At 31.6% G+C, this 12,500-nt stretch overlaps 2 protein-coding genes across 2 annotated transcripts; both read right to left on the bottom strand.

Annotated features, from left to right (window-relative positions):
* Window positions 1-1,430: 1,430 nt before the first annotated feature.
* Window positions 1,431-4,643, bottom strand: ICL1 (isocitrate lyase 1-like). The gene is made up of 3 exons (NM_001252940.1): window positions 4,614-4,643; window positions 2,082-3,687; window positions 1,431-1,525 (listed from the first exon to the last, which is right to left on the bottom strand). The coding sequence occupies exons 1-3, from the start codon at window positions 4,641-4,643 to the stop codon at window positions 1,431-1,433; spliced, it is 1,731 nt and encodes a 576-aa protein (NP_001239869.1).
* A 5,874-nt stretch (window positions 4,644-10,517) lies between these two features.
* Window positions 10,518-11,785, bottom strand: MYB73 (MYB transcription factor MYB73). The gene is made up of 3 exons (NM_001250849.1): window positions 11,680-11,785; window positions 11,012-11,096; window positions 10,518-10,896 (listed from the first exon to the last, which is right to left on the bottom strand). Exons 1-3 carry the CDS (start codon window positions 11,729-11,731, stop codon window positions 10,809-10,811), a joined length of 225 nt encoding a protein of 74 aa, NP_001237778.1. The 5' UTR covers window positions 11,732-11,785; the 3' UTR covers window positions 10,518-10,808.
* Window positions 11,786-12,500: the final 715 nt, after the last annotated feature.

Below are 12,500 nucleotides of genomic sequence, written 5' to 3'. Positions count from 1 at the left end.
CATTTCTTTACCAAGTTTCAGTTAGTAGATAGTCAGATTTTTAGTTAAACATGTTGTTCGAGTTCAACTTCTGTTCATGTGCATGGAAAAAATTTTGTTTGAAGAGATAAATTTTACTTAGATGATATTTATAGAATAATTTTCGACTATTGGTTGAGAATATCTTTGATGAAAATAAAAATAAAATTTCTTTTATAGTTTTGAAAAATGCAGAGAGATTGATTTTGTGTGCAAATTTACATTTAAAGAAATTATGCCTAGCTTTCAAGATATATGTGACATCCACTTGTTTTGCTAACATATTTTTTCTAAAAAAAGATAAGTTAGTGTACCTTAAGAAATCCTGTGACAAGCCCGCTTGCAAGTTCTAGAAGTTTTTGTTAACCCATAAAAGCACGACAAAAAATCGATGTTGCGGTCCAAACAGAGAGAATTACATACGGTACGACAATACAGTTGATTTGAAAAATCTATAAAGCACGACGCCTATGGTATAAAAATTCATATAATATTGATAAAAGTTATAAATTCTAACAAAAATGTTGATGTTTTCAACTTGAGCCATCCTATGCACAACAGGGGCACCTTTAAAGTAGAATGAGATCGCCCTACCTTAAGATGTATTAATACACAAATGACAGAAAACTGTCTGCAAATTTCACTTATTTTTTTAGTAGGAGTACATTAATAAGTTATTTCAAGATGTATTTTAAGATTAATTTTAGTTATATCTTTAGGTAGGTATAAATCAGTAAATATATATATATATATATATATATAGAGAGAGAGAGAGAGAGAGAAAGAGATTCTATTTCTCTCCATTACCCCAACTATTTTTATTCTACATATTTCTTTGTTCTCTTTTTATCTCATTTTATAGTACAAAAGCTATACTAAAGTGTTTTAGAAATACAATTTTGTATTCCAATCAAGAGGTACGGAACATATGAAAAGAAGTGCACTAATAACATGGGTTTCTACGTCAGTTCAAAAGCTATTAGTTGTAACTTTTACGTTTTCTACAAATTTGATGTGGTTTTCTATGATATAAACGTGTGTCCAAACACACACCAAGTAAAATATGTTTAACGGTAGGAGTAAACCAAATTACAAAACAGTAAAACAAGATTTCGTGCTCCTTGTCCACAATTGCATGTCCAAATACACACTATAAGTAAAATATGTTTAACAGTAGGAGTAAAACAAATTACAAAACACAGAAACAAGTTTTCCTTGTTCTCCTTGCCCACATGGCTAAAGAGTCTGAACTAGTAAGAAATGTAACAAATTATGCAGGAAAAAATAGCAGAATGATTCAATGGCCTGTTTATATTATTGAGGACATTTATTCCAATCCAACACAGAAATTGGTGAATTTTCCATTAAGTTCCACTCTCAGCATGCAGCATAGTTCGGCAGAAGTAGCACTTTCACATTCTGGCCTTAGCAACCACAATACTGCCTCTATCAATGTTTACAGCTCCTGATCTAGTCCATGATTCTTTAAACTGCTCTTCAGTTACTCCTACAAAACAACATTGAAAGAAAAAAAAAAGTTCAATTTTTACACTCTGTTGGTATAAAATTTCTTACTCTGTCAACTAACTAAAAATCATTATTCTAGATATAATTTTCAAAAAAATTGTTAAAAAGTCAACGATCTTATCATTCATAACAATCCATGAATGAATGATGGTGTAAAACATCTTAACACTATCAATGCATTCCAATTAAATTCATAAAACAATCATCAAAACTTTTAATCTCTCTCCTAAAGTTTGAATCATGGTTTTAAATTGTGGTCTGCAACTGTAATTGTGACTGCAACGTCAAGGTATTTTGACACTCCACAATCATATCACCACCGCAGTTGCGGTTGCATCAACCACATTTTTTTCACAATTACCCGCAATGTAATGGTTTTCTAGCTTACTGCATCAACCGCATTTTTTTACAATTACCCGCAATGTAAAGGTTTTCTAGCTTACTGTAACCGCATTTTAAAACCATGGTTTGCATCAAGAAATTAAAGCATGGTACATTATTGTTAGTGACCAAGTGTGTAAATATATATGACTTGCCTTTTCCCATTGCAGCAGTTGAAGCCACACCTCCCTGGACAGTCTTGAGGTACCTATCATAGTAATTAGCACCAGCCCATTTTTGGTGAGCTAGTGTGTCAACCCCATTGTTCCTCTCCTCTCTCTGAATCCTCTCCACATAAGCCAGCATTCCCCTATTGGCAAAATCCCTTGCAAATGTTGAAGTTATGAGTGCATTGGAATGAAGACCTCCCACAGTGATGAACTGCCACACATACCCCAACTTTGCAATCTTTGGAATGAAATCCTTCATTTGTTCATCACTCATTCCAGAAGCATCCCAGTTGAAAGATGGAGAGAGGTTGTATCCAAGCATCATCTGAGGGTGCTTTGACCTAACCCCCTCGGAAAACTCTGTGCACTCAACCACATTTGGGCTTGCAGTCTCCATCCATATAACATCAGCATGTGGAGAAAAAGCACAACCTCTAACAACTGATGCAGTCACTGAACCTTTGAACCTATAAAAACCTTCTCTAGTCCTAGGCAAGTCCCAATCCCAAAAGAGGTTTCTCACTCCTAACTTTTCAGCAATTTCCCTACCTTCCTCATTAGAAAGGCACCTTTCATAGCTTGAATGGTGCATCCACTCATTTAGCTTCCTTCTTTTTTCTTCCTCTCCAATGTTGTTCTGCCTCTCAATTGCCTCCACAACTGCTTCTGAGAGAGTCTTCAACTGTGCCTTTGAGAGCCACTCATCCTCCAAAGCCTGAAGCTCAGCTCCATTTTTTCCAGCAGCCATGCCTTGTTGCATAAGAGTTGCTAAGCTCTTCCCCTTAAGGTTGGGGTTGGTCACTCCCAAGATAAATTGATGGTCCCTTGTGTCAATGTTTGATTGAATCAAATTAGCAGCTTCTGCATCTGTTCTTGCCACCAGAACAGTTTCCACCCCCATGACATCAAACTGAAGCCTTGCAGCCACAAGCCTGTTGATGTGTTCACTGATGGCAACAAGCACTTTCCCAGCCATGTGACCACATTTTTTGGTCACTGAAGACTGGTCCTCAATGTGGATTCCAGCAGCACCTCTCTCAACAAAGAGCTTGCATAGCTTGACAGTTGCTGTGGTGCCACCAAAGCCAGTGTCACCATCAGCTATGATTGGCCTCAAGTAATCAACATAAGGTGTCCTTGCCCTCTCTTCCCTGCTCATTCTCATCCTCTCCTCTTTTTGCTTCCTGTCATGGTACTGCTGAGCAAAGAAGAGGTGCTCAACCTTGTTTGGGACAGTGTCATAAGGGTAATCAGCAAGGTCAGGACCGGGCTCGTTGCTCGTGGTGTGTGTGGCTGAACACTGCCACCCTGAGACATAGATCGTATCCAAGTGCTTGGCCATTTGGGTGACCTGAACAGGATCAAGTGCACCAAAAGTCCTCGAGGCTGTTCCATTAGCTTGGTGGTTCTTCAGGAGGCGCCATAGCTTTTTCGCCATCTCGTTCGAGGCATAGGTTTGTCTGAGGTTGCCTCGGAGGGACACTACATCTCTTGCTGTGTATGGCCTTTTTGTTAGCCTGAACCTCTCAGAGTTCCACCATGCTTGCACCTCCGCCACTTCGGCTTCGAACCTCGCTTCTTCCTCCACTATCTGTTCATATACATAATTTGCATTAGCATTCACCAAACCATGATCTTAACCTTTCCATATACATAACATAGCATGCATGATATGTTTTTATGTGTATGGTTCTTAGGACTATTTTAGTCTCTTGAAGTCACAAGTCACAGAATGGGAAATCAATCAATCCTAACACTTTTCTTCTTCTTGTCCGTAATTGCAAAATCAGTAATATTTTTCTTCAAAAATCAAACAAGCTATATGTACAATTTATATTCTGCAATTGCTTGACAAAAGAGGAAAACAAAAATTATGATATAGAAAACCCAAACAGAAGAGGTTTGCATAGTATGGTACAATAGTTTTGTATTCTTCAAGCACTGATATTTGTGTAATAATAATCCAATAACTACCAATATTATCAATTAGACAGAGCTACCGCATTCTCGTTGAAAAAAAGGGGTTGAACTTTAATAATTTTTTCCATCTCTGGCTAGGGAGAAACTAAAAGAAAACAATGATGAATCAAAGTGTGCTTCAGATTCTAGCTAGCTGATTCCACTAATTAGTGAAAAACCATTACAAAACATGACACAAGTCCTTTTTCAGCCTAATAAGATTGATGGCAATTTAGGATGCTGGTTTGCCCAAGGTTCATACATATATAAGAAAAAGAGAAAAATAAATGTAAAAGACCCACAGGGGATCCTTTTTTGTTTCCTGCCTCAGAACAAAACATATTGCATCGTATAAATTTTCACCAAAAATTCAAATTCAAAATAAGTTTTTCATATGAACAACAATCATGCTGAACTTGGCATTAACAATCAAAGAATAATTCAATTAATTTGCATCAAACTAGCTATTGCACACATGTGAAATTCAAGAAATGAGGAAAGCCAATAAACTGAGAAGAAAGCAAAAAGCAAAAATAAAGGGTATATTATTGAGCTTACGGATGAAGGCATAAATAATGATGCAGCCATGGCCAGAACTCTTTTTTTTTTTTGTATAAATGTTATATAACTTGAACAAGTTTGAGAAGCTCCTTCAAGTTTCTCAATATATATAACTACGGGGTCACATTCATCTAGATCATGCCCTTGTAAAAATGGTAAATTAGATGTCACTGTGAATAGGAGAAACAAACAAAACCTAGGAAATTTTATCTGATCTCATTTAATGTCTGTAATTGTTTTCCTCGGGAAAATAGGGAAACATGGCACTTGAAAGCTGCATTTGCAGGCACGTATGGTGGTGGCACTTTGCTAACCTTCCTTTTTGTCATTTTTCATTTTAGTATGTTGTCAATCAAAATGCTGCAGAAGTAACTGAGTCTGTTTTGAAATGCATTCACATTATCTTGGAACCCCGAAAAATTCATACAAATGTCAAAGTCAAATTAAGAAGCCAATTGCCTTACTTTGATATTCAAAAAATATGTTTCTTTAAAGTATTATGGTAACTATATATGATTTAGTGTGTGTTTTGAATTTGTTGAGTTAAGCAAAAGGTGAATACATTTTTCTCATTTCTTCTACTTTTGGCTAATTGGAAACTGGAAAACCTCTCATTTCTCATTTCTTCTTATTCACAATGACTCGACATGCGTTTAGGTGAGTATTTATGAATTTAATTTTGTAAAATAAATCTAAAGTGAAGCAATTTTAGTATATCAATGCTGTTTAAAGAATTTTGATTAAAACCAGTTTTGAATGAAAAATTACTTTTTTTAAGCAAAATGAAAAATTACTTGAAAGAGTATAAAATTTGTGTTTTTTAATTACTAGCAAATCGTTGTACATGTGAAAGGTTTAAAAGTTTAAAAGTTTGAAAAGTTTGATACCTTACAATTTTATCCTAATAGATATACTCCAACTAGAATATAGGATATATCAATATCAATACATCCAAGGAATTTATATTTTATATTACAGCATTAATTAATAATAATAATTGATATAAGTGATAAGGATTTATATATTTTAATCAAATGATTCAGGATTTAAATTATTTGATATCAATATCATAATAAAAAAAATATCACATCATTAAGTGCAGTAAATATGTCAAAAAATGACAGCAATGAATATTTGATATATTTTTTAAATTAATTCAACACATATAATAAAATGTATTAAATTCTTTTAATCAATATCATTAATACTTGTCAACACCTCAGTGTTTGGATACAAGAGAAGTCTGTAACACGTATGCTCTGGTCTGGTCAACACCTCAGGTTGACTTAAAAGAAACTATATATGTAAAGACAATAAAGGACATAGATTTCGTGCAACTTTAACCTGGTATTGGCTTCTACGCAAGGTTGCTTCAGTCACAGTACCGTGATGAAAATCAACAAGAAGAAATTAAACTACTGGATGCAGTTATGTGAGATTATCGTTACAAGGTGGCACAAGATAAGACTTCCTAGTAACCAACAAGTTGTAGCTCTGTTCTTAATGTTTATTATATTCAAGTCTTTCTGAACCCTTTACTGTAGCAGTAAATAAAAATAAAATCCATTTTTCTTTTGGTTTCACGCAATTTAATTAACCACATTGATATGTAACCGAGAAGAACAAATGTCAATGTTTTATGTTTAATCTACACTAAAATGAATGATATATTTTTGTATAGAAATCTCAGTGAGGGAAGGTGCAGGACAATTAGTTACTACATTACATGTGTGCGTAAATATCCAATTTACTTTTCTGAAAATACCAACGGCATCGTTTAATCTTTAAAAATTTAATATTAAATTAATTAAAATAAATTACAATTTTGTTCTCCTAAAATTCTTAATCCACAATTTTGATCCCCATATTTATTTATTTTTTTTTGTGATTTTAGTCCACGTTTTACAAATCTGAATTTTTTGTTCAATCTTTAATTTTGCATGTTTTTTTTTTAATTGAACCTTAAACCTAACATATTCACTTGATATATTATAAAAAATAATTTAATTAATTAAAATATAAGAAAATAAAAGAAATAAATATATGCAGAATAAAAAATTGTACCAAAATTATAAAATTTTTAAAGCAAAAGACCAAAATTGTGAAAATAAAAAGTAGAGGACCAAAATGGCATAAATGAATTATAGGAGGGACCAAAATTATAAATTAGCCAATTAATTATTAGTTATAAAAAAATGATATCAAAATCAACCTTGAGAATACTAACAATAATAATATTGTTAATAGAACCTTTGATGGAAAAACATAATAAATTTCACTTTTATGACTATAAGGTTAAATTAATGTCAAATTTTGATCAAATTGAAGTGATTGGTGTAAAATGAGACTATTCAAAGGGGGAAAGAAAAAAAAATGAAATGATGGGAATTTAAAATTAACTAATGATACAATCAAAATAATGTGTATAATAAGTGAAGTGAATAATCATGACTCCATGAATTAACTTTTAAATTTTATTTAGACTTCAATTTAAATTTAAATTTTAAGATAGTATTAGAATTTCTTCTATTATTTTTTATTATATCTATCGAGTCCCATGAACTTGGTTATCCAAAAGTGTCTAGTCTAGTAAATTTTATGTTTGAAATGTCTACTAAGAAGAGTATAATGATAAGAATCTTATCATAAGATCAAAATAATATATATTAGTATGAAATAACTCCATCTATCTGAGATAGTTGAGATGGTTCTTGAGGTTAAGTTAACAAAACTCAAATTCTATCTTGTTTCTTTTACCAGCTGTTATGGTATTTTGTTACTTATACGTCTACATATTGTATATTTTGTTTTGTCCAATACTTAAGAATCGTGCTATTGGTAATTTGGTTAGATGAAATATGATTCTTCTCATCTAATGGACAATTATAACAGAACGAAAGAGAGGCAGCTAGCCTATCAGGTATAAGACACATAAGAGATGGTTATGTGTCATGAAGAGAGGTTGGAGCTGGTGGAGGTTGTATTATGTTCACTGAACTTCTTAATTGGATTGGCCAGAATCTATTTGAGTCTGTGAAATCGTTCCTAAGAGTCTTGATTTTGGACTTTAGTTTGCTGAATGTAAAAGTGCCAAAAAAGTATGGGACTATTATTGTTGTTGAATGGAACTAGTGGATGATAAATATGATCAGTTATTCTTTTTCTTCTTGGGACAAGCAACATTTGATGATAATATGCTTACTCACTAAACAAATCAAGTGAGAAGAGAATGGAAGACTATATAATTGGGTGGTCCTAAATATCGATGATAGGGAAATGATGTTCAATGGATGAGGTTTTATCATTTCGAGAAGGTAATTTGTTTCTAAGGTTTCTTGTGAGTTTGAATTACGACTCTTATTCCTCTGAAAGTGAAAGATATATCTATCTTCCTATAATTATCCTAATGCCATGATAACCTTTTTTATTCACTACTTGCCTATTTATCCCCACGACATATATGTTTGGGATGAATGATTCATGATACTGTTTTTTTTATATAAAAAAACGAATAATTATTAATTTCCTAAAAAAACAAATAAATTTTAATATCTCTTTTTTAAGGGGATGGGGTGATTATGCACGTGGCGTCTTATAAAGATAAAATAGATCGGTGCCGTGCAACGGTGCAAGTGTACACATCAGACATATACATGGTTAACTTAAAACTTTTCCAATTTAGTATTTTATTTTTTAAAAATATCTTTAAAAAATATTAAAAGAGTTTAATGATGATCAAATGATGATAATGTAAAGTTTATCCTACACAGTAACCTGGAACACTTGCAAACAAGACTTATCAACATGCTAAAAAATATCTTGCCATGAAATGCAAGCCAAATATTTATGATAAATTGGTAATCATATAAATATAATAATAAAATTTAGAAAAATGACAAAAGCATTTTATGTTTACTTAATAGTCTAAACGGATTATGTTATTTTTTTTAATTTTTAGGTGAGTTAGGTGGATCATTGATACCACGGATTTAATCTAGGTAGATTAAGTTGTAGGTGAGTTGAATTCAATTTTTTAACCAATTTCATATTTGATTTTTTTTACAACATAAATCAGTGGTGGGCCGAATTGAGTTATTGATAGGTTTCAATTGTTTTGACTACTTTATATGTATAATAATTTATTGTTGTATAATGATTTTATATTATCAACTAATTATCGTTAGTATGATAATTTTTAAGATAATTATTTTAAAATTAATAAATTTATTATACATTTATTTATTAGACGATGATAAACTATTTTACAGGATTACTAGATAACTTATTTTCTCATACTAAAATGGTCCCATTCTATTGAGCCATTATTCCACGTAAAGGCATGATAAGGTGCTACTCTATTGAACAAATTCAATGGCTCTTTTGGACCTTTGGCCCTCCTTCAATTCGAACCAAAACAGATTCAATATCTCATTCAGTTATTTAGGTGTATGAGTGGGAGTTTAGTTTTGGAGGAAAAAACAACAACCATATTGGTATATATTTTTGGGTAAAACTTGCTATGAATTTCTTGTAAGAAAAGTTTCGATATGAATCATATTTAGATACTTCTATAGATATTTGTAATCATAAGTAAAGTAAATGAAGTTTTTTAACGAACTATTAACAAGTCATAAACAAATAATAAGATACCTATCTACCTGCAATATAAAATTATTTAAATGTCAAATATTTAAAATATAAGTAATAAGTAATTAAATCCCATTTGAGTCTTTGATATTTAAATAATTTTATATTACAGATAAATAGATATTTTGTTATTCGTCACTCGTTAATAAGTAGTTAAAAAAATCGTTTCCTTTACTTATGATTACCAATATCTATTGAAGTATCTAAATATGATTTATACCAAACTTTACTTATGTCCATCTTGAAGCAAAAAAAATGTCCAACTTTGAAATCAACTCAAATATAAGCTAATAACTCATTTAGTCTTATCAATATTGTAATGTTAGATATCTATGGACATGGAAGGTGAAACCCACATGCAAGTATTCAATGAAATTAGCCAACAGGGTGATTCGATCATAGTCATTGCCATCATCTAGATAGAAAACTATACTAGTACAATAATCTCTAGTGTAGTATTTACTCTAAAAAAATCAAGGCATTTGCAAGAAAGGTAATAATTAATTAATACCATCCATCTACTAAGAAGAGGTGTAATATATAGACTAAAGAGATTAACCATTGTGTGTCTTTTTGCAAATGTAACATAGATTCCATCAATAGTTCATTTATTTTTCTCCTGTAATACTGTTTCATGTAGTATATTTGACAAAAATGCAAATTGCCTAGCTAATTGTGGCTAGATGCGCATAAACCCACTGGCGACTACCATTTTTGGGTAAAACTCTTTTTTTTTTTATCACATTTAAGGATGACAAAATAAGAGGAATGAGTTCGAGTTTTCAAAACTTATTTAGATGAACTTAATATGGTCAATATAGATATACATAGAAACCAAGCCGTGCGTTTTAATTCTTCTCATGTAAACTCAAATGAGGTGGTAAAAATGATAAAGGTGAAAAGCTCATTATAAATTAATTAAAGCAAGGATGAAAAATACCTGTCATTTTATGAGTAGTGATCTATCCCCACTAGTAAGCTTCTCTTGTTATGATATTTCTTGTAATGGACAAGTCACAAGTACTAGTGTAACATTTTACTCCACCATCTTTGTCTTATAAAAAAAAGTAATTGTATGTTGCATATATCAAATAAAAGAAATTAAACCTACACAAAAAATAAAGATGCCTTACGAATACACTTAATGTATGTGTATACATGCAAAGAAAAAATCCGCTTCCAAATCCAATGCTATAGGCCAAGGCAAAGCTAGTTGTAACCATTAGCAAGAAGGCTAAATGAACCAGAAATACACATGCACATGCAGGTGATCTGCATTAATTAAGTACATACTGTTCTTGCCATGATCGAACAGATCTGAATCATAGATTGCCTAAAACACTTGGGAACATTACAAAGATAAAATTAAGTAACATTAAACATAAGGGCTTTTAGAATGGCATGCCCCTTTTTGTTGGTTACCGCAAAATGCAAATATAAGTACCCATATGATTAATAGGATCAATTTCCATTTCATATCCCCACAAAGTCACTGTAATGACTTGTAGGCACCAAAAATTTCCTTGCTTCGTTTTCTGCCACCGATCATTGGCTAGTCGAAAATCTTGAAGTCCAATATTTCTCTATCTCTTCTGCAGTTCTTCCAGGAATTCTTCCAGCAATCAAAGACCACCTAAGGGAGAACATAACATTTATTACTTCATAACCTTTATCTTCAAATGGTTAAAAGAGAGAGAGAGACTTTGGGAAGAAAGTGAAAATGGTAGAACAAAACATATCATACTCACCTCTCCCCAACCAGATTATACACCATGGCAATAAGGATTTCCTCAGCTTCAGAAAATTCAACATCTGAAACTTGGCTTGATTTCTCTACAAAACACAAATCAATTCTTTATACGTCTATGTTAAAAACAACAAATTTTGTGATGCATAAACAGATATATGTCATATCTTGTTAAATAGTTTAAATTACTAAAAAATGAAATGAATATATAACTTCTGTGCTTTCAATATATTAATTTATTTTCAATAATTTTTTTGGTTCAATTTTTGACTTCTTAAAGTATATCCATGAGCACACATTAAGAAAATCAAAACCAAAATATTTAATATAACTCGTAAGAGAAAGGAAAGCTTGCATATACAATTTCAGAAATCATGATAACAAGGTGATATCCCGATCGAACAAGAAATAAAAAGGGCCATAAGAATAAGATTCAGAAAGTATATATTCCAAATTTGACAAGTGTAATGGCATAAAAAAAGACCAAGAAGTGACCCAGAACAATAGTTGAAATAAAACTGAAGAGAGATCAATCATGAGTGTGTACTCTCAAGTTTGTAGGTGCATGTTATATTATAATATTATAGACCCATCAAAAACTAATCTCAAGATATATTCTTATCTAGCTATCAGAATTGATTGTTGAGGACATGGATTCTAAAAGGGTACCAGTAGAAACAGCAGAAACATTATTATCAAAGGAGCGATCTATGTCAGCCATTGCAATAACAAGTTCTCAAAAGAGCTTTGAAAGTTTCAGTGTTGTATATTGAATTAGATGCAGATAAAGAAGTGTGTGTAGAATAAGGAAATGATTTAGAGGTATTAATAGGAGCAAGTTAATTCCTAGGACTAGGGGAGTGGAAGGGTATTATTACAAATACAATTGAAGAAGAATGGGGAGTGAAAGCGAAATAGAGAGTGGTAGTTGAACACATGGTGTTTTAGTCTAACGTGCTTGCTTGGTAGTTGGCTTGTACGTGTTAGTTGGCGTGAATTTTTGTCCATGACAAATTTGTCGGTGTTAGATGCACACGAATATCTAAGGAAAAAAATCAAGTACCAAGATGTTAATGTAAAAAAGATCTTAGAATGCTACTATGTTAGTACGTTGTTCATTAAGTACTAGATCGTGTCAGGAATAATTATGCACAGCTAAATCAGTTTGACAAGAGTTTGGAATGATGGGATGAAAAAATTTTATCCCAAAGAATTAAACACCATATTAAAAATTTACAACACTTACTTGAACTAAACTAAATTCCTATAAGTTGAAGTAATTAATTAAATAAAAATAATTTTGCTAAGCATTAATTATTCTTAAATAATGGTTAAGAAATTTAAAGTGTGATTTTTTTGTTAAAAAGTATCATCTAATATTATTTATGCAATTTACTAATTTATATATATATATATATATATATATATATATATATATATATATATATATATATATTTCTTTCACCACGGGATTAAGTTACACTTCACTG

This window comes from Glycine max, chromosome 6, assembly GCF_000004515.6.
Source record: "Glycine max cultivar Williams 82 chromosome 6, Glycine_max_v4.0, whole genome shotgun sequence".
In the NCBI taxonomy this organism is placed as follows: domain Eukaryota; kingdom Viridiplantae; phylum Streptophyta; class Magnoliopsida; order Fabales; family Fabaceae; genus Glycine; species Glycine max.
Note: the sequence above shows the minus strand (reverse complement) of the source record. Positions and strands in the feature narration are given on the sequence as shown.

Excerpts from the sequence above, each read along its gene's own strand:
- ICL1 (NM_001252940.1), bottom strand. The coding sequence starts at position 4,643 with ATGGCTGCATCATTATTTATGCCTTCATCC. Across the intron at positions 3,688-4,613 it reads CATTATTTATGCCTTCATCC|ATAGTGGAGGAAGAAGCGAG; the intron begins GTAAGCTCAATA and ends GTATATGAACAG. Across the intron at positions 1,526-2,081 it reads AACTGCTGCAATGGGAAAAG|GAGTAACTGAAGAGCAGTTT; the intron begins GCAAGTCATATA and ends GTTGTTTTGTAG.
- MYB73 (NM_001250849.1), bottom strand. The coding sequence starts at position 11,731 with ATGGCTGACATAGATCGCTCCTTTGATAATAATGTTTCTGCTGTTTCT. Across the intron at positions 11,097-11,679 it reads TGTTTCTGCTGTTTCTACTG|AGAAATCAAGCCAAGTTTCA; the intron begins GTACCCTTTTAG and ends TGTGTTTTGTAG. Across the intron at positions 10,897-11,011 it reads TATAATCTGGTTGGGGAGAG|GTGGTCTTTGATTGCTGGAA; the intron begins GTGAGTATGATA and ends GTTCTCCCTTAG.